We start from the raw sequence: 24778 nt of genomic DNA on the forward strand, positions 1-24778 counted from the left end.
CTAGAGTTACACAATACAACAACACAACACATATATCTACATGCTCATTGAACAACATAGTTAGTGGCTGTACTGTACTGTACTATCAACACACATACTCACACGCCCTTGACAAAATTGCTCTTTCATCACAACCATATAAAGGTGCTGATCGACCTTAATACTACCATGCAGTTTGCTTAAAATCCTGCAAATCAAAATACACATCGTTGCTTAACAATATGAGATTGTTTTAGATATCAGTTTGAGTGGAAGAACGGATGAGGGTGGAGTTTGATTACTGGTTTTTTAATTGATTTTCCTCGACAAGGTTAAAACCACTCAGCCATGCATTTCGGGTAAAGGTCACTCTCTGTAGCAATAGAGGCAAGGCCACGACGCTCTTTCTGAACTTTCCGTCTCTCGTAAAAGACTGAGCAAGCGAGGGAATTGCATTTCACTCCGCACTGCACAACCCAGTCTCCCCCACCACAGTGTCGGCATATCTGCAAAATAAAATAATGTAAAGAAAAATCAAGGGATGGACCAAGAAAGTTGGAACTGAATGCATCTACAGAGATTCTGTAATCAGTTCATATAAATATTAGAGATGTTGGAGTACTTACCATGGCTAGGTGTTGCATCTCTCTCTCCAATTTTGAAGTCTTCCAAATCATGGTTGCTGCAGTAGCACTTTTATTTTTGAGACACCGGTTGCATAGCTGAGCAGATTCCTGAACCACTTCCCCACACAAGATGCAATGTTTCGAGAGATAAAAATAATCAATTCTAGCTTTGTGCGAGTTTCTAGAGTTTAAGGGACGTTGACCAAGGGATATTCTGGTGGCACGGGGCATCTCCAAAAACCACTGGTTTAAGTCTGCACCCACAAGTCCAAATACCCTTTGCAAAGCTGGTATAATTTGTTTGTTGATGTAGTATAAGTCATTCAATCGGTAGGGTGTATCGATGTCCAAAAGAACCAGTGGGTCCACCACCATATCAACAAGTCGAGCTCCTGGCTCCCCATGGATCACAACATAAGGCACTCGTTCAGCATACCGTGGCTCTGTCCTAGGGTCTGCTCTCATTGATTTGGTTGCCACAATAGCTGCTGGAGGAAGGAGTGAAGAGTCTCTTGTGCTATAAGTCCCCAACCGAACTTCTTTTGCAAAGACAAAATCTTGGAGAGACACTCTCCCTGATAGTATCCGCTTCCACTGTCTATACAAGTATGACTTAACCTGCACAACGAATAGAGAAAAGCAGATATAGGCCACTGCAGTTTCAGCTGATAATATGAAAGAGCGTAAGAAATACAATTTGTACCTTAGAGATGTTCTTCTTTTCAAAAAAGAGTCTCAACGATTGCTCCATAGTTTTTGCAACAGCTTCACAAGTGTCTCTTCGAACAGTTTCAATACCTTTTGCATCAAATATAGGCTCATTCTGATCGGGACTTTCATAACTGTACCCAACATAGCGCTTCTTCGTAAGAAGGAAACAAGGATGATAGACTTTCTCCATCTTTAAAGTGACTGGGTGTGGGTTCATTTCAGATATTGCCGATGCAATCTCTTGTCCGACTAAAAAAGCTTCTTTTACAGTCCGTCCCTTGAGGAGGACAAACATACTACACAAGTAATTAAAATGCATGAGGCCACATGGAATAAGCAAATAAAGAAACTGCGATACATACTTCCCAAGGCTGCTACAACGACCATAATAAACATTCAGAAGTATATACAAGTATATATTAACTTATGCAAGCATGAAACCCTAGTTCTACTTTATTTTGGAGGAAGTTAAAATAGTGCCACGAAAGATGGTGGTAAACTTTAATTGGGTTTCAAATCTTGCATTCACTTTATCCAGATGAGTAGATATGGAAATTACCTATCAGTGTCACCATACACAACTCTAGCGTTCCATTTATCATTGGCATTAACGAATGATATAGCCTTCTCAAGTGTGCTACGACCACACTGGACAATACTATCTGCCAGCTCTGCACAAGGCATTCGACCACTGAAGCCAGCAGCAGTATAGCCATAAGTCACATTTGCTATCAGCTTTAAAGCAAGCTGCCTCGCATTAAATATCTGAAAGAAGACACTGTATAGTATCAAAATTGTAAATTTCATGCTGGAACCAAAAACTTGGGCCACTCTCTCATCAGACAATCATCTCTAGTCAAAAGGATTAGGAATGGACCCTGATCAAGATAACCATACCCGGTGAAGAACTGCTTCTGAAGGAGTCAACTTTTTCATTGCTTTCTTCACCATTATTCTTGTAGATAAAATTTCCTCTAGCAGCCTTGGTAAAATACCACTACGTACCTATATGTAAGACGAAAAGGTGACTACTATGCTTAAGCTAATCAATAAAAGGTTCCATCGACACAGAAATCAATGAAGCTTTTGGGAAATAAGATAATTTGTTTGTCTTGAATATGAGTCTCAAGAAAAGCAATGCACATTACCTCTGGTGGCACGTACATCACACTGTTTGGGGTCTGCATGATCTGATTTAAATCCTGAAGAACATCAAGGTCTAGAGAGTATGAGCTGACCCCAAGGGTGTTCATCTTCAAATGTGCAAGTTTTCCGAGACATGTAGAAAAGCACAAATTATATGCTATAATCATTGAAGGGTAAAGAGATTGAAAATCCAACACAAGAACAGGATCATCGTAGAATGCAGACTCTGGTTCCATCACAAGAGGTACACATTCCATAGCTGGCTGAGAAGCAACCTACATGAACACATGGTTTACTTAGGAGAATGTAATGAGCAAGGAAGGGGGTAAAAAGATTTTGAAACTTTACTGCAAGGCATTTGTTATAGAATGGAAGCTAGGAGAAACAATCTATGGCGATAAACAAAACGAGGGTTCACCAGCCCATCGTTTAAGGTCCGACGACTGGCTGATAATCCAAGAAACATGAAATGTAAATCACTTGGAAGTAGCAGATAAAACAAACCTGTTGATTGCCTGGAGATATAGCAAGATAATTTTGTGTATGTGCTAATCTTAAAAGCATGGATTCCACTCTGTATTGGGAACCTCGGGAGAGAACTGAGAAAAAATCTATGCCAAAAACACGTGCAAGTTCCGACGTACGATTTATCTGCAAACGATGATTTAGTAGAATAAACAACTTGCACATAATTCACTATGTACATCAAGTTGAAAATGTTGCATACCATGTCAAGTTGGCTCAGAATCTCAAGGTTCAAATTTGCTCGGCAACTCACATATAGGCCCCTCTTCAACGAAAACAGACAACTTGCATCCAGATAGGCCATCAACATTCCTGTAGTGAGATAATAATAATAAAGATTGAAAAGCATATTGGAGTAAGAAAACGATTGAAGTTCAAGGTAGCATTAAAGATATAATAATAGCACGAATACATCAGCTGCAATATTTTCAAGAATCCAAATAAATGAATCTGGTATATTACCTCTGATCAATGCAATCTGGACTAAATAAAAGCACAAATACTTCAGTTGCAAAATTATCGTCATTCTGCACGACGAGAGCTATGACATTGACAGAATCAAATCGTGGATCAGGTCGCAAGTCCCCTCTAGACTCTGCATGAACCTACAAGTTCACAGATATTAACATGTATCAGTCAACCTTTTCCCAGAAAACATCATCTTTACTACAGAGGGCCTTTTGGTAACAGCATTAACAAAAAAAAATGACTAACATATATTATACTAAGATAAGCTTTAGAGGCTAAAACTCTTTAACGTGCTGATTTTGTCTTTCTAAGTCCAAGTATCCACAACCATTGAAAAATGATTACTCAAGTAATTGCAACATCAACCCAGTGAAAACAAAACATTGATTAGCTCACTGTGAGGCTCGAGGAATGAAAACTGTAGCATGAGACTTTCAGTTTTTTTTTTATCTTCGCAATGAGTTGTATTACATGAAATGAGGATTCCACAGTATATAAACCATTCAAACTCTCCATGCTTAAATCTATGCGTGCAAAGGCCATTAGGGGACTCGTTTACAGATTGATTAGCTTCATAAAGAAGAGGGTTAAGTTAAAGCACCTCTATACTCAGCACTGTAAGCTGTTGCCCTGCCCCCATGCTCGCAGGATCTCGGAATCCAATTTGACTTAAGGGAGTGGGCCCTGATTTCCCATCAGGACCTGAAATCTGAGACATCTCTTGGGAAACACTAGTCTGAAAGTTAAGACTATTTCCTTTGTGTTTCAGATCTATATCAGACTCTGTATAAGCATTTGATTCTGAATTCTTATTATGCTGCTGCATGTGCTCAGACACAGACATCACATTAGATGCAGAAGCATGATCAGTGAAACTCGCTCCATGATCAATATGCTCATCTCCTAATGGTTGATTTTTTGAATCAATTTTAGAGTCTCCTGGACCTGCAAATTTTCAAAAAAGTTTAGAACAGAAGTTATCATTTTCACTTCTTTTACAAGCATCTAACACTTTCTCGAAAATCCTAATCAGTAATAGTACCATTTTCGCAAGGAAAAACGCTTTAAGAAATGTATATCGAACCTCTTAGGAGATGTAAATTGGATTAAATTAGGCATTGCAGTGCCTTCCTACACAATACCTTTGTCATTCGATATACATTGTAAAACAGAATCCACAGGAGGCGGCGACAAGGCAGGGGTCAGTAGGTAAAGGTTGGAACCGTCATTGAGATGATGCAAGGGAATACCAAGGGAAGCTCCGTCGAACAAGTGTTTTTTTTCATCCTTGTTGAATTCGATGTCCTTCAGGGGAAAAAATGGGATCTCCTTGGAATTCCGCTCTTCCAAGAGAACAAAAAAAACAACAGGATGTCAGAAGTATCTCATGTCGGAAACTTATAAAAGATAAATAACGGAAAGCACAGCCAGAGAGAAGTTCTGCAAGAACTTGAGCTGACCTAACTTCAATTTTATAAATGTATATTTCAACAGCATTTGTATTAATTGTAAAAGTAGCAGAAACTAGAACCAGAAAAAATATGAGTAAAGGTACCATATCCGCCATGCTGTTTTTCTCTAGCATAATGAAACTGAGCGGGAATTTCATTAGAATGTGCAGAATCCTGCAGTCCAGCACTTAGGCAATCGAGAGAAGGAGGCTTCTTGCTTAAGGTTAGGCATATTAATCTTCCTGTCTCATCAATTCCATTGGCAGTTGACTCGTGATCCACCCCAGGGTTTTGGACATCATCTATTTCAATCTCAACAAGTTTATTGCTAGACACCAATGTTCCTGATTCCATAGTTTGCGGATCCTGACCAAGTGGAACAGTGGTAGATGAAAAATTCCTTGAAATTTCATCACTGCTTCGACCTGCTGTCTCTTTAGCCGAACATCTGTCAACAGAATGAAGTTCAGATGACTGAGTGGATATATTACACTCGCAATTTCCAACATCCATAGGAGATAAAGTTGGAGGAGCATCGCCATAATCAAATTCACTTAATTCTGCAGAAAGAGCAGGACCTTGTTTTTTTGCCTCAGCTCTCGAGGTGCACTCCTTTTTTTTCCCGGATCGGGAATCTCTGGTCTGTGGTAGAACCTTCCTACACTTCATATGTTGTGAAACAGGCGAGTCTCCATGGCATAACCGTTTTTTTCTCATCAAGTCCCGCAGAGAACATCCAGCCAAAACGTTTCTGTCGATCGTGTTACAAACATCTGCTTGATGTTCTTTGAGTGGAACATTATAGTCTGTCATCTCATTCATGGGGTCTGAACTAATCTTTGTTAAACCAATACTAACACTAGCATTTGTACTGTCAAAGTCCTTCTGAAGATTTTTGGTCAGTGTAAAAGGTAAAGGTCCCCATACTGAGTTGCTAGGCTTGTTGCTCTTAGAGAAGCTCCTGTTCTTATTCTTATCACTCTTTCTGTATCTTTGGAATGAATTTTCGCTTTCTCCATTTGAAGTGGAGATATCTGGAACATCACTAGCGACTACTGTTTCAAGAGATTGTTTGTCTAATGAAGATATAAGATTATGGCTATCAGGATTACTAGGTAAATCTCTTTTTGTTGAACTCCCAAAGTCTGGTAGATCCTCCTGAGAATCAAGAATGTCTTGACATTCCTTTTGGGATTGGCTCACATAATCTGTACTCGCCATTTCAAGAACCTTGTTCATGGACGCTAAAGGCAAAAGAGGACTAAGGATAGTTTCCCGGAGGATTTCATCATCAGAGTTTATGTCCTCTGCAGCCTGGGATGAGGCAAACCACTTAAAGAGACCCAAGGCTTCAGCATCTTGTGTTTCAGCAGGTGTCCCTCTGTCCGTGGGTGTTGTGATATATTCATCATTTCCCATTGATGCTTCTCCACTCTTATCACCAAGAGGAGAAAGCTGTTCTGATGCAGGATAAATACTGCGTGTACCAACCATATGATTCAAAACCTGCAGATCAGTAATGTCAGGTTTGGCATGCATATCTGGACCGGCTGAAGATACCGCAATAGGATTCATGTCAGATGGAGACAATTCAACTTCGTTATGCATTTCTTTAAGTTTAGTCTTAAACCCAGCATAATCTGACATAGTCTTCAACACATCAGCTGCAGAAGGTTTGCTCGGATCAGGAGGTATAGGTGCATCATGCATGCCAGTCCTTTCATACTCCTCCTGACACAACAGTGACGAGGTCAGGCAATGTGATACCAACTAAATAATTTCAAAGTAGAGTCAAGAAAGTTAGAATAAACCTCCCAAATTGCCACAAGCGACTGAACCATGTTCGTATCAGACTGGGCTTGTGAAAGGGAGTTGTACATTTTAAACTGTTGATTGAGAATATCTACAAGAGAAAAAGCTAGTTCAAAGGTCCGTTCATAAATGTAACAAAAATAAACATATTTCGTTTCAGGAAAATTACCACTAATAGTAGCATCTCCCTCAAGTTCACAGAGACTCTGACGTCTGTAATGGTGCCTATGCTGGCTCTGACTCAACGGTGTATCAGATTCTTCGGAGATATTCCACATCCATTGACCTGGGATTGTTGACAAGCTCCAAACAGGAAAACTGACGCTTGCAGCAGCACTTGAATTTGCCTGCTATAATGTTTCACTATTGTAAAATAAAGGAAGATAGAAACTACCAAACAATCTATTTCCAAACTAAGTATTTGAAGATCCACCTTTGTAATAGCCACTTTGTCAATCTTTCCCGCACAATCATCCAAATCAAATCTCCTTGGAACGAAATGGTGAGGCACTGGGTTACGGAACTTCATCTTTGATATATGCACATGACCCATTCCATACAAATTATAATCAACCTACAGAAGAAAATTACAGAAACTTCAGTAGTGGAAGGCAGACAAAATGTCGTGGAATGACTGACAGAACATGGGAAGGGGAACATTAACCACTAGTTCACGCTCTCGAAAGTACCTAGTGTATTATCAATCTGGAAGTTATGTTCATATCTGAAATTGCTAAATTTGGCAGAATACCTAGTCAGTAAACTATATATTTTGAATACGTAACAACGAAAAATTACCAGAAACTGGAGAATAAAGGGAATATGAGATTCGTAAGGCTGCAAACTTTTACCAAGAACAGCACCTGACTAGAGACAGAGAGAGAGAGAGAAAAAAAACGTTCATTAAAAAAGAAAGATGAAATGGGTTATCAGTATACTATCTTCACCAATCTCTATGCATCATACATAAAGTAAAGAATAATGGTGAAGTGGAATCATCAAGATATCGTACCAGAAGAAGACTGGCAGCACGGGCCACATCGGGTGGATGGTAGCTATAATACTGTTAAGGTGAAGAACTAACAAACTGTTCAAAAAAAGGGTACTTGTACTAAAAGTAAATATACAGGATACAGATAAATCTTCAGAAATGCTTCCTCTGTTGAATGGTACCCATAGAACTTCTTTGCTCTAACAATCTCACAATCATGGACATGTTGCCTTTTTGAAGCAGCGTTTCCCTTAAGCTACAAGTTCATATCAAGTAGGAAATATTGATTGAGACACATCTAGGGGAACAACAAAACTCAGACAGATACACAAAAACAGCTTATAGGAATGTAAACTACACACCTTTAAAGCTTTCTCCAACTCAAGGGATACATCAAGTGTACTTCCATCAACTAAAACAAAACAAAACAAAAGACATGAAAAATGTCACTGGTGCTCGAAAATTTAACTGCGCTACAGTTCTCAGTAGAGTGTTATGCTTCATACCTCCTTTATGCTGCTCAAGTGGAATCTCTGAGCATGGAATATAGAGATATGATAAAGCCTACAAGATAAACAAGGTTTCCAATCTGAGCACCTGGCAAACAATCTTTTTTTTTTTTCTCAACAACAGATTAAGAAATTAAGAAGCTTACACGATGAATGTGCAAGCAAGTCTTCTGACCAGCAGGTGTAGAGCCATATATCCTTATCACAGGGACTTCATTTACCTCACCACCTTCAAAAAAACCCCAGCAACAAATAAAAAAACTTTCCCTTTTTTTTATCTAGGAGAAGACTACCAAACGAAATTGGAGGCACAATCTCTTCACTTCCACATTCATAAAAGGTTGAAGCTTTTAGAAGATATGAAGGGAGAGATTTTGCCTTACCTTGAAAGCTACTGTAGCAAATATCAAAACCGGGGATCGGAGAAGCCATGTAATAATCAATCGAAACAATCCGTAAGCTGAAAACGTTAGAATCGGACTGAGACTCATCCATGGCTGCTGCTTCGCCGAGAACTTTGACGGAACCGCGAGTTCTGATTTGGCTGGACAGAACCCGAAACCGAAAAATCAAACCGATTTAAACCGACCATTCAGTTCTAAAATCTTTGAACCAAACGGTTTTAGTTCGGTTCATTTTGTTTTACATTTATAATTAAAGTACTAATAATTAAGATCAAGAAGTGTTAAATACCTTCTGTGAAATCGCTCTCTCTTTCGTCTAGTTTTCTTCTAGTCTACCTCGCCGCGAGGCCGCCTGATTTACCCCGGCTGCTACTTAACCGGTCTCCGTCAAAAGTTGCCGGTTGTAAAATGTGAAAAAAAAAAAAAAACAGAAAGAAGCAACCAACGTTTAATTTCGTGGGCCTAATAATTTAGTGGGCCAATCTAAACTTTTACTTATCCATTATGCTTTATTGAAAATTTGTAAAATTTACTCCACGTAGAAAAGTTAAAACTTTTTTTTTGTCAAAGAACCAAAAGCCATAAGTAAAATTATCAATCAAAATTACGTGATCGTTATATTTCCTAATAGGCCAAGAAAAAAAAACTAATAAATCATTTTACATGAAAATTAGCATTTGAATGTCTAGAGGTGAAATCCAAGTTTGAAAACTAAAAAAATTGTAAGATTAAACAAACAAACAAAAAAAAGCTCGATCAAAATCGAAATTTCAAGTATGGTTCTTTGTATTTGACATATGCTCTACCAAAATTTATGTCAAAGAATACTATAGAATTATTCATCTCAAATATTGGTCACCCTAATAGTTTTTTGTAAATAATATAAAGTGTATTTATTGTACATTCATTCAGAAACTGTATGTTATTAAATAATTCTATAGTATAATAGCTGTTTTTTTCTTAAACTAACAATGAAATTATGATAAAAAGTATTTAACATAATAATTATGTATAAATCATTCTTTTTGAAAAATTACTTGGATTACAAAATCATTTCTTTTGTGGTCTTTAGATTTCATAAAAGTTGGCTACAAAATACCTCTAGACATTTACATATATGAAAAAAAATAATTAAAATATGTAATACTCGATTATTCATTGCGTCTCTTGAAAATAAGGTTTGGTGCAGCGTATTAAAAAAAAAATGTTGGCTAGATGGTGAAAGTTTCAGAGTTTTGTGGTTATGTCTGAGAGGAGTCAGCTTACTGTCACAGTGAGAAAAACCTATCAAAAACCATCGTTCAAATAACATAAAATTTCTCACGAAGCAACAATTACCCTTTCTTTAAGTCAATGTTTGATTTCAGTTATATTAAAATACTGCAAATTCAGATTTGACCAATATGAAAAGAGACTGTCTAATAAGGTGGCCAACATTCACAAGAATTTAGAGATGGTCTGTGACATGATAATACCCCTTATGCGATGGAACAATAAAGAGTGGTTCAGAAATAATTTTACGACAAAGAATACTATAGAATTATTCACCGCAAATATTGGTGACCCCATATCTATAGAATAATAGTTTTTGTTAACTCTATCCGAGGGTTTTTTCTTAAACTAATAATTAAATTATAATTAAAAAGTATTTTTTCTGAAAACTAATAATTAAATCATGATAAAAAGTACTTAGCATAGTAATCATGTATAAATCATTCCTTTAACCAAATATTATTCCTACGGACATGGATTAATGATTCGCATCTGCTATCTTTTCTTGTGTGTATGTGTCATGATTTTTTTCAAAGGACTGTCTAAACAAGCTAACCGTCTTGTCAACTATGCTTTCTCTCTTTAGGTTTTCATAGTTTTGATTCCTCGTTCAAAGCTGTTAACTCTTTTTTATATGACGATGCCAAGGGTCTGCACATCTTCGATCTGTTCGGTTGTAATTGGTTTAGTTTCTTTCTTGATAAATTACGGGAGACTTCGTTAACCCATCGGCAAGAACCCGTTCAGTGGAGTTGCTTTTTTAAAAGACGAGAAAATTAAAAGACAAAAGCCATGTAAAGTATAACACATTTTTGATTGAATTTTCATAACAATTAATTAATTATTCAATTAAAAAACAAATCGGTGAAGAACTTATCAAAGAGATACAAAAACGGAAGAAAAAAAAAAGAATAATAATAATTGAATCAGATTTTGTCGATGTTCTCAGACACGTTCTTCATACGTGGACGGACTTCAGGGTCACCTTCGGTACAAGAGAGAGCTAGATGAAAGACGGACAAGACTTGTTGCTTGGCGTAAACTTCTTGAAGCAACATTGGATCCACCATGTCCGACAACGGAGTCTCCTCTTCAAACCCTTTCCTCACCCACTTCACCAAATCCGGTACCTCGACCACCAGTGTGGACGACGAGGAGCTTGGCGGGGACGAATCAGGAGATTTTCCGGTCAGAAGCTCCATAAGCACAACACCAAACGAGTAAACGTCCCATTTTTGAGTGGGTCTACCTCCAGGGAGTCGGGCCTCAGGTGCTTTATACCCGTTAGATCTATCCGAGGGTTTGATAGAAGTGTAAGGTAGAGCTCCGCCCAAAAAACCGCCAGCCGAGGAGGAGGAAGGTTCATTGGAGGAGGCGGAAGGCGCGGTGATTGTGATGAGACGTGTGAGACCGAAGTCTGAGATGTAAGGAGTAAAGGAAGAATCAAGAAGTATGTTAGAAGGCTTGACGTCGCCATGTACCAACTTCCTTGGACTACACTCGTGTAGATAAGCTAGCCCACGCGCTGCTCCTTTAGCAATCTTTAGACGCGTTGACCATGTTAGGCTCGGTGATGGTTGACCGTTCCTCCCTATTCACACACCCAAACAAAAAACTATCAATACTAAAGTAATAAATAATGAGTTGCGATAAGAAAAGGACGGGTCAACTAGAAGATCAGGTAAGTGGGTGGGTATATAAAATCATTACTCGTAGCCCACAAGTAATCCTCTCACATCATTGTTCGCACACTCCTTCTTTTTTTTTTTAACTAATTACTTCTACTCTAAGACTCTACCACACTAAAATACTAACACTTCAATTTACTTCGTACATGTAGTTATCTTACAAGGTATGTTTCTCTTTTACATGTTACTTGTCTAAACTAAAAAACAAAAACATGCCTAAAAGAGAAAGAAATCTTGCTTCAATAGGATATTGGAATGTGTACACATACACACAGTCACACACACAAAAAAAAATGTATATGTAAAAAAGCCTTTAGGATTAGTTAGTATAGGGTATTTTGCTTTGCCACTGAATAAAAACAAAATAAGATTAAGACCCCACTAGGCACACAAACTATCTCAGATCTAAAACCTCATCTCACTAATGTCTTGTCTAGGGTTGACAAAGTCAAAGTCAACCTAAATTCTTAAAAAGTCAATAAGAACATAAGCAGGGGAAGAATTAAGGTTTTTTACCTCTAAGAGCATCGGCTAAACTACCATTGTTGACGAAGTCACTGATCAAAAGCTTCTCATCAGGAGCCCAATAATAAGCTCGTAGCTTCACCACATTAGGATGTTTCACTTTCCCCATAGCTTGAACCTCGGCCACAAACTCCTTATACCTCTGTTCTCCTCCTTCCCCAAGCCGCCGCACAGCTACAGGAACTCCATTCCCAAGCACTACCTTATACACAATCCCTAACCCACTCTTCCCCAACACATAAGCAGAAGCTCTCAACAACTCATCAAGCTCAAACGAGAACCCTTTATCAATCGCAACAAGCTCTCCATCTCCTTTCCATTCTCCTCCTCCTCCTCCTCTCTCATTCTCCTCCGCTTCAGAATCGTCTAATTCTTTCGGAAACCCCGCTAGACAACAACAAGACTTCCCTTTCTCCGAACCACCGAGCTTCTCGTTCCCTGTGCAGCTACACCCTCCTTCAGAGTCTTTTTTCTTCCAGTACAAGTAAACTATCACCAGTCCAATTAAAGCCACACTCCCCGCATCAGCCACCGAGATCAACACGATCAGCCCCGTACTCAACCCTCTTCTAGAATCCGACTTATTCACCGGCGTTTTCCTCGTCCCCGGCGAGTTCTGATCAGAATCTTTACAAGATTTCTGGAGAGGGAAACCACACAGTTTCGGATTGTTTAAAAACGCGGTTGGTCCTTGGTTAGAGAAAGAACCAGACTGAGGAATCTCGCCGGATAAATCATTGTTCCGGAGATCAAGAGAGACAGTAACCGGCAAATTCCCCAAAGATTTAGGGATTTCGCCGGTTAAGTGGTTAAAAGAGAGATTAAGAGTACCGGAGAGAGACTTAAGCTTTCCGAGATCTTTAGGTATCTCGCCGGTGAATTCGTTAGCAGAGAGATCAAGCTGAGCTAAATTCTTCAATTCCGGCCAGATTTCACCAGGAACCTCACCGGAAAATTTGTTAGCGGCGAGGATCAAACGCTGTAGCTGTTTACACTTGTTTAAATCCGGCGAGAGTGTTCCGGAGAGCGAGTTGCTAGACAAATCGAGGTTCTGAAGCTTCGGGAGTTTACAGATCGAAGGAGGGAGAGCTCCGGTGAGGTTGTTACCGTAGAGGAAGAGACTATGAAGCGACGTCGCGTTAAAGAGCTGAGTAGGGATAGAACCATGAAGCTCGTTGTTATGGAGGTTAAGACGACGGAGGTAAACGAGGGAGCCTAGCTCGGAAGGGATGTAGCCACGTAGATTTTTACCGGCGAGTGAGATTCCGACGACGCGAGAGACTGAAGTGTCTGAGATGTTCATACATGAGATTCCGGACCAATGACAAGGATCGGAATCGTTCTCGTTCCAGTCGGAGAAAGAGGAGGAGGAGGATTGATCTACGGCGGATTTGAGTGAGAGTAAGGCGACACCGTCGGGGGAGAGAGAGTGTGACGGAGATGTGTTGAGGAGAAGGTGGAGAAGAAGGGAGAGAAGGATCATTTTTATGGAGTTTTGTGTGTGTGGAATTAACAGAGAGAGAGGGAGCGAGTGAAGGAGGAGGAGGAGTTAAAGACGATGCGGGTGGGGGGTGTTGAAGGAAGGTGACAAGAGAGATTGGTTGGGGTGTATTTATTTATGTTATTTTTTTTTTTTTTGACAACGTATTTATTTATGTTAGTTATACTTTTTTTTTATCATATTGTAATCAATTTAAGACAATAACATCAATTCATGTCATTTATTTATTACTATTTCCCTAATTTATTTTTTCGTTACCATTTTTTGTTATAATGTTTGCCAAAAAACTTCACTTATAGCTTTCTAAGTTTTGATTAGTAAATCTCGTATTGATATAGTGTAAAAAAATATTCTTAGTTTTTAACTTTTTATTGTATCTACGTTTTACTGTTTTTTTTACATCTACATTTTACGATTTTATTAAACTTATATATCGTTAATTTATTGTACTAAAAAAACTTATGCGGTTTTATGGTATTGATTACATCGAAAATCTTTGTATATTATATAAGAGATGGATTTATCATTTTCTAGTGAGTATTGTGAGTTTGCGACTTTTGTGAAGAAAGGGTAAATATATGACATGTAGAATTAATTGCCACAAATTAAATTAAAAAAATAAGTGGTCCTCACAAACATGGATTTAACCTAATCCAAGCGTAGATTAGGGTAATAAACAGAGGGATTAGGTGTACGGAACACAATTTGTATCAGTAGTAAACTCCTTCGGAACTGTAACTGTCCTGTCTTTCACTTAGCCGCCGATCTAAATTCCATGCCCTTTGGCACGTGCTTCGTGTTGTGGTCTCTCAAAGTCTCTAAAATATCATACAACTTTTTTTTTTGTAGTACTAGACTTCTAGTAATCAAAGATTTTTCTTTTCTAAACCAAACCCGTTTGTATTAAAAAAAAAATTAAAAAGAACTTTCAGTAAATGACAACGACGAAACTTATACTACTATTTGGGCTGTGTTTGTTAATGTCATCATTAAAACACGCTTAGAAGCAAACTAAAGCATGAAATCTATGATATTATACATCTGATCTAATATGAAATTATGAGAGACAATTTTCAAAATGAGATTTAAATCATTTTATTAATTACATCATCATGTGTCTACAATTATGTAATTATATTCACCATTTTGGTATGTGTTTTTTTCCCGACCAATGTACGCTACTGTAAAATATACATCTACATCATACTTGTTTCTGTCATGTGGTAGTTCGATTTTGTAGAGTGGACCAACAAACCACCCGATCACGTACGTATCACCATACATATATTCTATCGGTACGGTGTCTATACGTAACACATATGTAACTGATTCAAGAACATTGAAAAGATACCAAACTTCAGTAGCTCTTCGCTGCTGAAAAGGACACTAATTCATGTGTCATTGATTCAAGAACTATGAATTCAGATCCATTAACTTCTTGGTTGGAAAAAAGACAATTATGGCTATGATTGGTAGTGTCTATTTTAGGAAAAATAAAAATAAGGAGACAAATAATTACTCTAGCTCCACCAAATTAACCAATCAAGTGAAAAAAACAAGAAGATTTTTGTTTCTTCCCAATTCCCTCAAAAAGGGACAAAATCAAATAATATTTTCGAATACAAATTAGAAATTACTACATGGTGAAAAAAAAATCGGCAAATTTTCTCTCTTTTTTTCTTATATTTTCCTCCAACCTTTATCACTCATACACAATGTATATGAAAAAGAATAAAGTAGAAAAAATTGAGTATATAGATTCCTAGTTATAATGATGATTTGGATTATATATTACAAGTTTTACACTAAGAATATTAATGATGAGAACAGCATATATATTGAAAGAAGATGATGTACTCATTGATTCCACCATTTGGATGAGTTTCTCTCAAGAAACCGTAATCCTTTTGCTTTGCACCCAAGTCATGTTCTTTTCGATTATCTTAATCGTTAGGTCTGTCTTGTATAATTTTCTCTTTAGAAGAACAGAGGTAGACCCGAGAACATAATTTTATATGAAACAAATCAAGAATAACAAACTATAGTGTATATTATATCTAAATCTGAAGCCAAACAACATCTAGTAGCTTGCTGGTTTTCTACTAAATTTCTTTATATAAAAATTGTATATGCTGCAGGTAGTTGAGTATCACATTAATAGGATTAGATCTAATCACGATGTAATAAATGGCAAAAAAAAAAAAATCTCAACTAAAGTTTTTAAAAAAAAATCATTATGTGTAGCTTGGATTAATTAGTAGCTAGTTTGTCTATAAGATTGCTTTTCAATTTACATGGAACCTTAAAATATTATTGTATTGTTACTTATTTCACATGTTATCTTTTGAATAGGGTCTTCTTTTATGAATTCAGTTTAGAAGAATATGTATAAGTGATCCAATTGTCAGTCTTCTTTAGGAGTCGCATGAGTATTGGTTGATCAAACAAAATTTCGACACTCGAATCATCTTATGTATATACTAGAAAGTAGCTCACGCAATGCGTGATTTATGTATGCATTATTAACTTGAAATATAAAATGAAGTTTCTATTTAATTATATATGAAATGTACATATGCAATTATTAATATATGTCTTTAAAATAATATTCGTAATACTACGGTTCAACTACAATTTATAATTTATATATATTATATAGTGTTTCATAAAATGGTCATGAAAAAGAGGATAGTTAAAGTACATATTACTAAATATTGTTGATTATAATATATTATTGACGTTATTTAAACAATATAGTACTACTTACAGCAAAGTCAACTATATATGGTATTTTCGTTAAATAGTTAAGATAAATTATATTTTTTTCATTTTTTGAAAATAAAAAATTAAGAAGTAGTCTAGAAAGAAAAATGTAAGATCTTACTTAATTATTTTGATAGATAATTTTATGTTGAGAATTTGTTAAAAATACCCTTTTTGGGATACTCCTTTTCAAAAATACCTTTTTTTTTGAACATTTTCATTTTTACCCTATTTTACATAATTTAAATGTGTTAAATTAATTTTTAGAATTTTTTTTTTAGGTTTGGGTTCTCATTTTACATTTAGGATATAGTTTTGACGGGTTAGGGTTTAGTATTTGGAATTTAGGGTTTAGAATTTAGTGGTTTTATTCATAGAAATTGGCTATTTTTGAAAATGACCAACATGAAAGAGTATTTTTAAAAAGTGACATAGGAAAAAGGGTATTTTTGAAAATCCCCCTTTTATGTTGTCCTATATATTAATTTTATTGTCATCATCTAAAAAGTAAAAGTTAACAAAAAAATAGTTTTATATATGAAAAGTTAATTTAAACAAATATCTTATATTATAAGTTTAACCAGTTTTTATAAAAAATCATGAAAAGAAAAGTGTGTGAAACTTAATATATTTTTTTTATTTTCTACATATTGTCTCTATTTCTAATCATTTTAATATAAATAGTATAATTAACAAGAAATTAATTTTTGAAATTATTGTATTCTTTTATATCATAGGGTGATAAAGCAATTATGTTATGATACCATTATATTTTTTTTTAGTACATATATTTTTAAAGATAATCAAACTGTAACTTATAAATTACTATTAAATACAAATTTGAGTTGTGTCTTTAATAAAATATATATGATTATTGAATAATATGAATTTTTATGTATTAAAAAATATTATATATTTTTAAATTAGTCTGTCATAAATTAATTTGGTTTCAGTTTTTACTTTGAAATGTATGAAACCATTTTATAGTAATAGGACAATTAGTTACAGCAAAGTTAATTAAATTTTATATGTTCGTTAAATAATATTTAAGATAAATTAGTTTATTTATAGTTTGGTTTTTTTGGAAAAAACAAACTGATAAGTATTCTAAGAAAAAAATGTGTAAGACCTTACTTTGATAGATAAATTATGTTGTCTTATATATTAATTTTATTTTCATATATATAAATAATAGTTAACAACAAATAATGATAAGTCAATTTTAAAATAATTAATTGAAACGATATCACAAAAAGAATATCTTATACTTTAAGTCTAACTAATTTTTTTTAAAATTCATGAAAAAGTGTGTCAAATTTAATATAAATATGTTTTTCTTCTATAAATTGTCTCTATTTCTAATTATTTTAAAATAAATAGTATAATTAACAATAAATTAATTTTGAAACTATTGTTTTCTGTTATTTCATGGGGTAGATAAAACAATTATGTTATGATACCATTTTTTTTAGTACATATGTTTTAAAGACAGTCAAACTGTAACTTATATAATACTATTAAATACAAATTTGAGTTGTGTCTTCAATATATTATATACAATTATTGAATATATTGTGATATATATATATATATATGAAAATCTTCTATATTTTTATATTAGTCTATCATAAATTAATTTGGTTTCAGTTTTTAATTTAAAAGTATGAAACCATTTTCTATTTTTATTTGGTTTCAAATTTTTTATATTTTTTAGTTGGGTTGATGATTTCATTATGAAATATATTATATGCTAAAACAGAAAAATGGAAGGAATATATTTTTGTAACAATGTTGGAAAAAATCAAAAAGCAAACTATACAACAATTATCTTTTTTTTAACAAACTATACACCACATAAGATACAAATAAAGTAAAGTCAAATTTAAAAAAAAAAAAATTTAAAATTAATGAGAATGACATGTGTCACAAAAGTAAAGTGTCAAATGTCACATTGTTAGGTAAAGTTAGAAAAAACTTCTCTTATTATATAAGATGGATACTTTATATATCACATGTTCGAGTAAGTATATATATCCTAACTAGATTTAGACCCGCACGTACGTGCGGGATTGTTTACAAAAACTAAGTTTTCTTTTAATGGTTTTTTTACGTAAGTGTTTCAAATATAGTTATTATTGCTTTAGACCAAAGTTTTTTTATCTTGGAAAAAAACTGTTATTCTTTATAGTTATTTTAGAGCTTATAATTTGTCTATAGAGAATAAGGGAGAGTTGAAAATGTGTTGTGAATGTAGTATAGAAAATTTGTTGTGAATTTAGTGTAGTTTGTTCGTTTGAGAAAATTTGTTGTGAATTTAGTATAGTTTATTCAAATAGTCGACTTTTATCAATTTAAATATGTTAGCGAGTGGAACTTGAAATCTATTTGCATATTGTACTCTCCATTATTCTCCAACTTAGTGTAGAACTTTATAGAACATAGGATTAAAATACATATAATGGATTAATTACACTAAAATTCCTAATTAAATATATATGATATTAACTATAACATAAAAGTTACGGCCTAACAGTTATGTTGGGCTCGATTTAGCCCAGTTCAATATCTGTTTGTAATGCCCAATAAATAAAAGGTCCAAACCGAGACTGCATTTTAACTTTATCCTTACAAAACTCACGCAAAGGAAAAAAAAACTTTTCGGTAACAGTACGACTTGAAGAGGCGAAAACCTTAACCTTCTTCTTCCACATGCTTCCCTTTCAATAGAAACATCAATCGACAACCAAGTTCATCAATAATTTGCCAAATCCAGTGAGATCAACACTATGTATGTTATTATTCCTTTGTGCAAGAGAAAGTAGATGATAAAATTAATAATTATTTTTATGAATAGAATCTCACCTCAGACATCTGCTAAAATCATTTCTAAGGTTACTCCAGTGTAAATTATATGATACATTGTATTCGCCGAGCCAAATATTTATAGTTGGACACCTCTCATTTAATTTGCGAGTAAATGAGCAAATAATAATGGTAAGTAGGAGTTATTTGATGTAATATTGTCTTGCTAGTTTTTGAAACACTGTAGCCGATAATTTTGTAAATTTGTTAAGTTACATATTTAGAATTGCGTAATTTGTTATACTTGGGATATAAATATAGTTTTCCTTTTTCATCATAATTGATTTACGAAAATTTTGCTAATTTGATAATTTTACATATTTAGGTAAGTCGTAATTTGCGTGACTATTCTCGACATAAGTTCAGTTTTTTTTTTAAGGAATACAATATCTTAGTAATTAACAATATATTAGTAGTTAATTTTCTTATTTAAAGAATTATGTATTCTTTGGAAAGATTGAAGATTTTTTGGACTATTGTATTTATTAGGCCTCTAGATAATGGTTTATTAGCTATCATTCGTTTGGGTCGGACGTGTAACCACTAATTCATATGTTGAGTATTTATTGTGAAAAAACTTTGTTTGTTTGTTTACAAAAAAAAAAAAAAAAAAAAAAAAACTTTGTTTGTTTACACTATTAATTATTCTGACTCCGGACACATTATACATAACCCGAATTAATTAAACCCGGGTCAAAGATGGATCTGCACATTTTGACGTTGCAATTTACTTCAATGTCCCTCTGGTATTGTATGTTTTTTAATTTATTCAGGATCATTTTATGTCATATTTTCATAAATTTTATTTTGCCTTGAAAAAATGCTTCCCTTTTAATAGTATAGATTCACATGCTTCCCTTTTAATAGTATAGATTCAAATGTATAATCCGTGTAACCAAGTAATAAAACAATAGAAGTAACAATGAGATTCACATACAATCATCAATTTTCTTATTCCTATATTATTTATTTCACCTTGCTTCCACCACCGTGATAGTAACTCTATTCACCGATACATTTTCGGGCTCCACTGGCTCAACCTCCATCTCCGGAAAACTTCTCCGGGGCCATCATAGAAAGCATGCTCTTTAGGCAAAGAAAGTGCATTATTGCCTTCACCATATATCATGGACACAACGTCTAACATGCTTGGTCTATCTTCTGCGTAATCAAACGCAGAATCTCCTAAAGACAGATCTATAACCTCTGGAACTCGGTTCTCATTAAACAGATCCCATACCTGAAAAACAGAGTTTTAAAGATCCAAAGCAAGCAAACAAGATGAGAATGTTAACAAATGAGAGAGAAGTTTAGCTAGCTTTTACATGAACTATGAGTCATGGTGGAAGCTATTGTTCTTCCTCCCACAAATGATTTCGAGCATTAGAACCCCAAAGCTGAACACATCTGATTTTGCCGAGAATAGTCCTTCCCTAAAGTACTCCGGAGACATATAGGCTATAGCCACTACACATAAATATCCAAAACAAGAAAGTCTATTCAAACCTTGATACACGAATCTTGGAAAAACAGAATCTTCTCCTTGTTTTTGTTTATTCATAACTTACAATGTGCCAGCAACTCTTTTAGTATTGGCTCTGGTTTCTTCGTCTCCAAACATACGAGCCATTCCAAAATCCGATATTTTCGGATTCATATCCTCGTCCAGCAAAATGTTGCTAGCTTTGATGTCTCTGTGTATCACATTCAATCTTGAGTACTTGTGAAGGTACAAAAGCCCTTGAATTATTCCATGATCCTAAACCGCAACGTCCAATCCAAAACGCTTTTCCTCAAGGGATCTGCACAAATTTGTATACATTTTTTCAGATGAGTGATATATATATAGATTCTGAACCTTGTAATGAAAGCTCACCAAAAAGAAAGTAGTCAAGGCTCTTGTTGGGCATGTACTCGTAGATCAACATTTTCTCATCCTTCTCGATGCAACATCCTAAAACCTGAACAAGATGTGTGTGTTGAAGTTTCGCAATAAGCATAGCTTCGTTCTTGAACTCCACTAAACCTTGCCCGGATGCTAAAGATAGTCTCTTGATAGCCACTTCTTCCCCATTTATTAACTTCCCCTTCTTGCGTTTTCATCACGGATGCTGCCGTCGGCGGCCTCGCCACGTTGCTCCGAGACAGATCGGGTGTTGGGGGAAGGTCTTGGGAAGGATGGTCTGGTAGGAAGTGGTTTGGGAGGGACCTCCGAGTCCCTGGTCGAAGTTCAATCCGAGGGTGGTCTGGAACAAAAGTCGGGAACGACGAGGGTTCAAAGTGGGAAGCGTTCGTTCCTACAAGTAGCAAAAAATCGTGTGTTCACTAAGCAACGGTTCAATGTAACAGCGGTGGATGGTAAGGAGAAGGTCGTGGTGCCAAAGGAAGTGTTTCAAAGGGCTAAACCTTTATGGGAGGATTTTGTCCTAGGGAAGTTTCTTAATTCTAAAGCTCCTCATGTTGGTAAGATTCACATGATTGTGAATAAAATCTGGAGACTAGGTGATCGTACGTCTTTGATCGATGTCATTGCGGTGAATGAAACAACGGTGAAGTTTCGTATTTGCAATGAGGGTATGCGGCATCGGGTGTTAAGTCGGGGTATGTGGAATATTACTGATCTCCCTATGATTGTATCAAAGTGGTCCCCTTATGCGGAAGATGCTCAGCCGACCATGAAGTCTATTCCCCTCTGGCTTACTCTTAAGAACATTCCTCCCACGATGTTTACTGACAAGGGTATTGAATTTTTAGCAAGTGCAGTGGGGGTACCAATTAGATTGCATCCAAAAACTGAAGCATGTTCTTCTTTTGAGGAGGCACAAATTTTGGTAGAAGCTGACTTAACAAAAGAATTGCCCCGAGAATATGTTTTGTCAGGTGAAGAAGAAGGCGAGGTTGAGTTTGTTGTTCAATATAGTTATCTTTGGCTTCCACCTCGGTGCACTTCTTGCCAGAAATGGGGACATGTTAGTTCCTCCTGCCTATCAGTGGTGGATAACGTCTCGGAGAAGCAATCTCAAGCAGTGTCTCTGGTTCAGAATGTTCCAGATAAGTCTCTGTCTCCGGTGAAGTCTTGTTCTACTTCAGGCATTGTCTGTGCACCTGCTGGTTTGGAGGTAGCTTTGATCCCAGATTCCTCTGTTGTAGGGTCTGATATGCGGGATGAAGTGGAGAATGAGTGGATCACGCCAAAATCGGGTCGAGGTAGTCCGGGGAAACAACAGGTGCCTCCTATACTTGGTGAGGGCTCTCTTCTAAGAAACTCTTACTCGGTCCTAGAGGAGGAGGACACAGATTTGGGAGTTGTTCCGGTCGAGGTTTCTGGGGAGGAAGGGGTTTCTCACACTTCTCTCAACAATCGAAATGTAATAATTCGGCAAACAGGTCTAGCTGCTAAGCGGGGTACCCAGTTGGATCCGCCAGTGAAGACTTATCTGCTTCATGGTAATCGAACTGCTCCTAAACCCGTTTCAAACCTTCTTGCTCCTTCTGATAGGGGTTCCCCTAAGGATCAGAGCACGAAACCTCCCCTACAATATTAATATGTCGGGTTTTTGCTGGAATGTACGTGGTTTAAATATATCTTCTAAGCATTCAGCAATAAAACAGTGGGTGGAGGGAAAAATTTTTCAGTTCGGTTGTTTGTTAGAGACTCGAGTGAGGGAAGGGAAAGCTCAACGGTTGGGGCGTAGTTTGTTCCCTGGATGGACTATTTTGACGAATTATGAACATAATAGACGTGGTCGCATTTGGATTCTATGGAAAGGGTCTGCGAGGTTAGATCTGTTTTACAAGAGTGAGCAGATGGTGACCTGCTCAGTGAAGTTAGAAGATGAACCTGAAGAGTTTTTCTGCTCTTTTGTTTATGCGCAGAGTAATGCAGAGGCTCGGCAGGTGTTATGGCAAGAGATCAAGGATCATCATGATTCTCCTCTTCTCTGTAATAAGCCTTGGATATTAGTTGGTGATTATAATGAAACGTTGGATTTGTGTGAGCATTCTCGAGCTGATGATCATCCGATTCTGACAGGAGGAATGCGGGCGTTTCAATCCGTGGTTAATCATTGTTCGCTCTCGGATCTGTCTTATCATGGTCCCCTGTTCACCTGGTGTAACAAGCAAGAAAATGATTTGATTCTTAAGAAATTGGATAGAGTATTGGTTAATTCTGCTTGGAAGCTAGCTTATCCGCGAGCCTATAGTGTATTTTCCGCTGGAGGCTGCTCAGATCACTTACCATGCATAATCATGGTATCGGGTGGTGTTGATACACCGGACAAAAGGCGTAAGCCTTTTAAGTTTGTCAACCTGCTAAAAGATATGGAGGAGTTCTTACCATTGGTCGGTTCTTACTGGGAAAGCACCCAACCCCTGTTCTTGTCTACCTCCTCACTTTTTCAGTTTTCAAAGAAGTTGAAAGGATTGAAACCAGGTTTGAGGTTACTGACTAAGCGTCGTATGGGAGACTTGATTCGGAAAACAAAGAAAGCTTATGATTTGCTATGCCAAGCACAACAAGCTAATTTGGGACATCCATTTCAACAAGCAATGGAAATGGAGAATGTTGCTTATAAGAAATGGGAGTTTCTGGCTGGTTTGGAAGAGAAGTATCTCAAGCAAAAATCTAAGTTGCACTGGCTACAAGTAGGCGACCGTAACAATAAAGCTTTCTACAGAGCGGTTAAAGTGAGAGAAGCTATGAATACTATAAAGGAACTATAATGCCAGGATGGAAGAGTGGTAGTACAGGCTGATGAAATTAAGGAGGAAGCTGAGAGACATTTTCGCGAGTTCTTGCAACTTATCCCTAGTACTTTTGAGGGCTCTACGGTGGAGGATCTTGAGGTTCTCTTGCCTTTTCGATGTTCTGCGGCTGATCAACATGCTCTCACCCGGGAGGTTTTGGGAGAGGAGATTAAGAGGGTACTCTTTTCTATGCCACATGACAAGTCTCCTGGTCCGGATGGGTTTACTGTTGAGTTCTTTAAATCTACATGGGGGATTTTAGGAACAAATTTTGTCTTTGCGGTTCAGTCGTTTCTTGCCAAAGGTTTCCTCCCTAAAGGGTTAAATTCTATCATTCTGGCTCTCATCCCCAAGAAAGTGTCTGCTGTAAGCATGAAAGATTATCGTCCTATTTCCTGCTGCAATGTGGTTTATAAAGTAATCTCCAAGATTATTGCAAATAGGTTGAAGAGGGTGTTGCCAAAGTTTGTGTCTAGCAATCAATCCGCTTTTGTGCAGGACCGATTGTTAATTGAGAACGTGTTGCTGGCCACCGAGATAGTTAAAGATTACCATAAACCCTCTCTCTCAGGACGGTGTGCTATCAAGATAGACATATCGAAGGCTTTTGACTCAGTACAATGGTATTTTCTCTCAAAAGACCTATCCTCTTTGCACTTCCCTCCACCGTTTATTCAATGGATCATGCTGTGTGTTACTACAGCCTCTTTTTTGGTTCAAGTGAATGGTAAGTTAGCGGGGGTTTTTAGGAGCTCTCGCGGTTTGCGTCAAGGATGTGCTCTGTCGCCATATTTAT

General features: G+C 36.3%; 2 protein-coding genes and 1 pseudogene across 2 annotated transcripts; all 3 read right to left on the reverse strand.

Moving 5' to 3' along the window:
- Positions 1–14: 14 nt before the first annotated feature.
- LOC104704708 (DNA polymerase zeta catalytic subunit) lies at positions 15–9016 on the reverse strand. The gene is given in 25 exon segments (XM_087458923.1): positions 15–187; positions 282–485; positions 606–1223; positions 1309–1612; positions 1876–2081; positions 2214–2321; positions 2465–2737; positions 2967–3113; positions 3190–3244; positions 3246–3299; positions 3450–3592; positions 4057–4400; positions 4598–4798; positions 5011–6637; positions 6718–6809; positions 6888–7065; positions 7152–7292; positions 7517–7585; positions 7731–7773; positions 7853–7965; positions 8072–8121; positions 8216–8273; positions 8365–8447; positions 8602–8762; positions 8912–9016. Coding segments are annotated over 23 exon segments (5193 nt in total). The 5' UTR covers positions 8714–8762; positions 8912–9016; the 3' UTR covers positions 15–187; positions 282–311.
- Positions 9017–10689: 1673 nt separating this feature from the next.
- Positions 10690–13829, reverse strand: LOC104701355 (receptor protein kinase-like protein ZAR1). Its single transcript, XM_010417022.2, has 2 exons — positions 12099–13829; positions 10690–11485 (listed from the first exon to the last, which is right to left on the reverse strand). Exons 1-2 carry the CDS (start codon positions 13588–13590, stop codon positions 10821–10823), a joined length of 2157 nt encoding a protein of 718 aa, XP_010415324.2. The 5' UTR covers positions 13591–13829; the 3' UTR covers positions 10690–10820.
- Positions 13830–20239: 6410 nt separating this feature from the next.
- On the reverse strand, positions 20240–20890 carry LOC147941489 (G-type lectin S-receptor-like serine/threonine-protein kinase At1g67520 pseudogene; annotated as a pseudogene).
- Positions 20891–24778: the final 3888 nt, after the last annotated feature.

The sequence above is a fragment of the Camelina sativa genome, chromosome 7, assembly GCF_030686135.1.
Source record: "Camelina sativa cultivar CO46 ecotype springtype chromosome 7, ASM3068613v1".
NCBI lineage: Eukaryota > Viridiplantae > Streptophyta > Magnoliopsida > Brassicales > Brassicaceae > Camelina > Camelina sativa.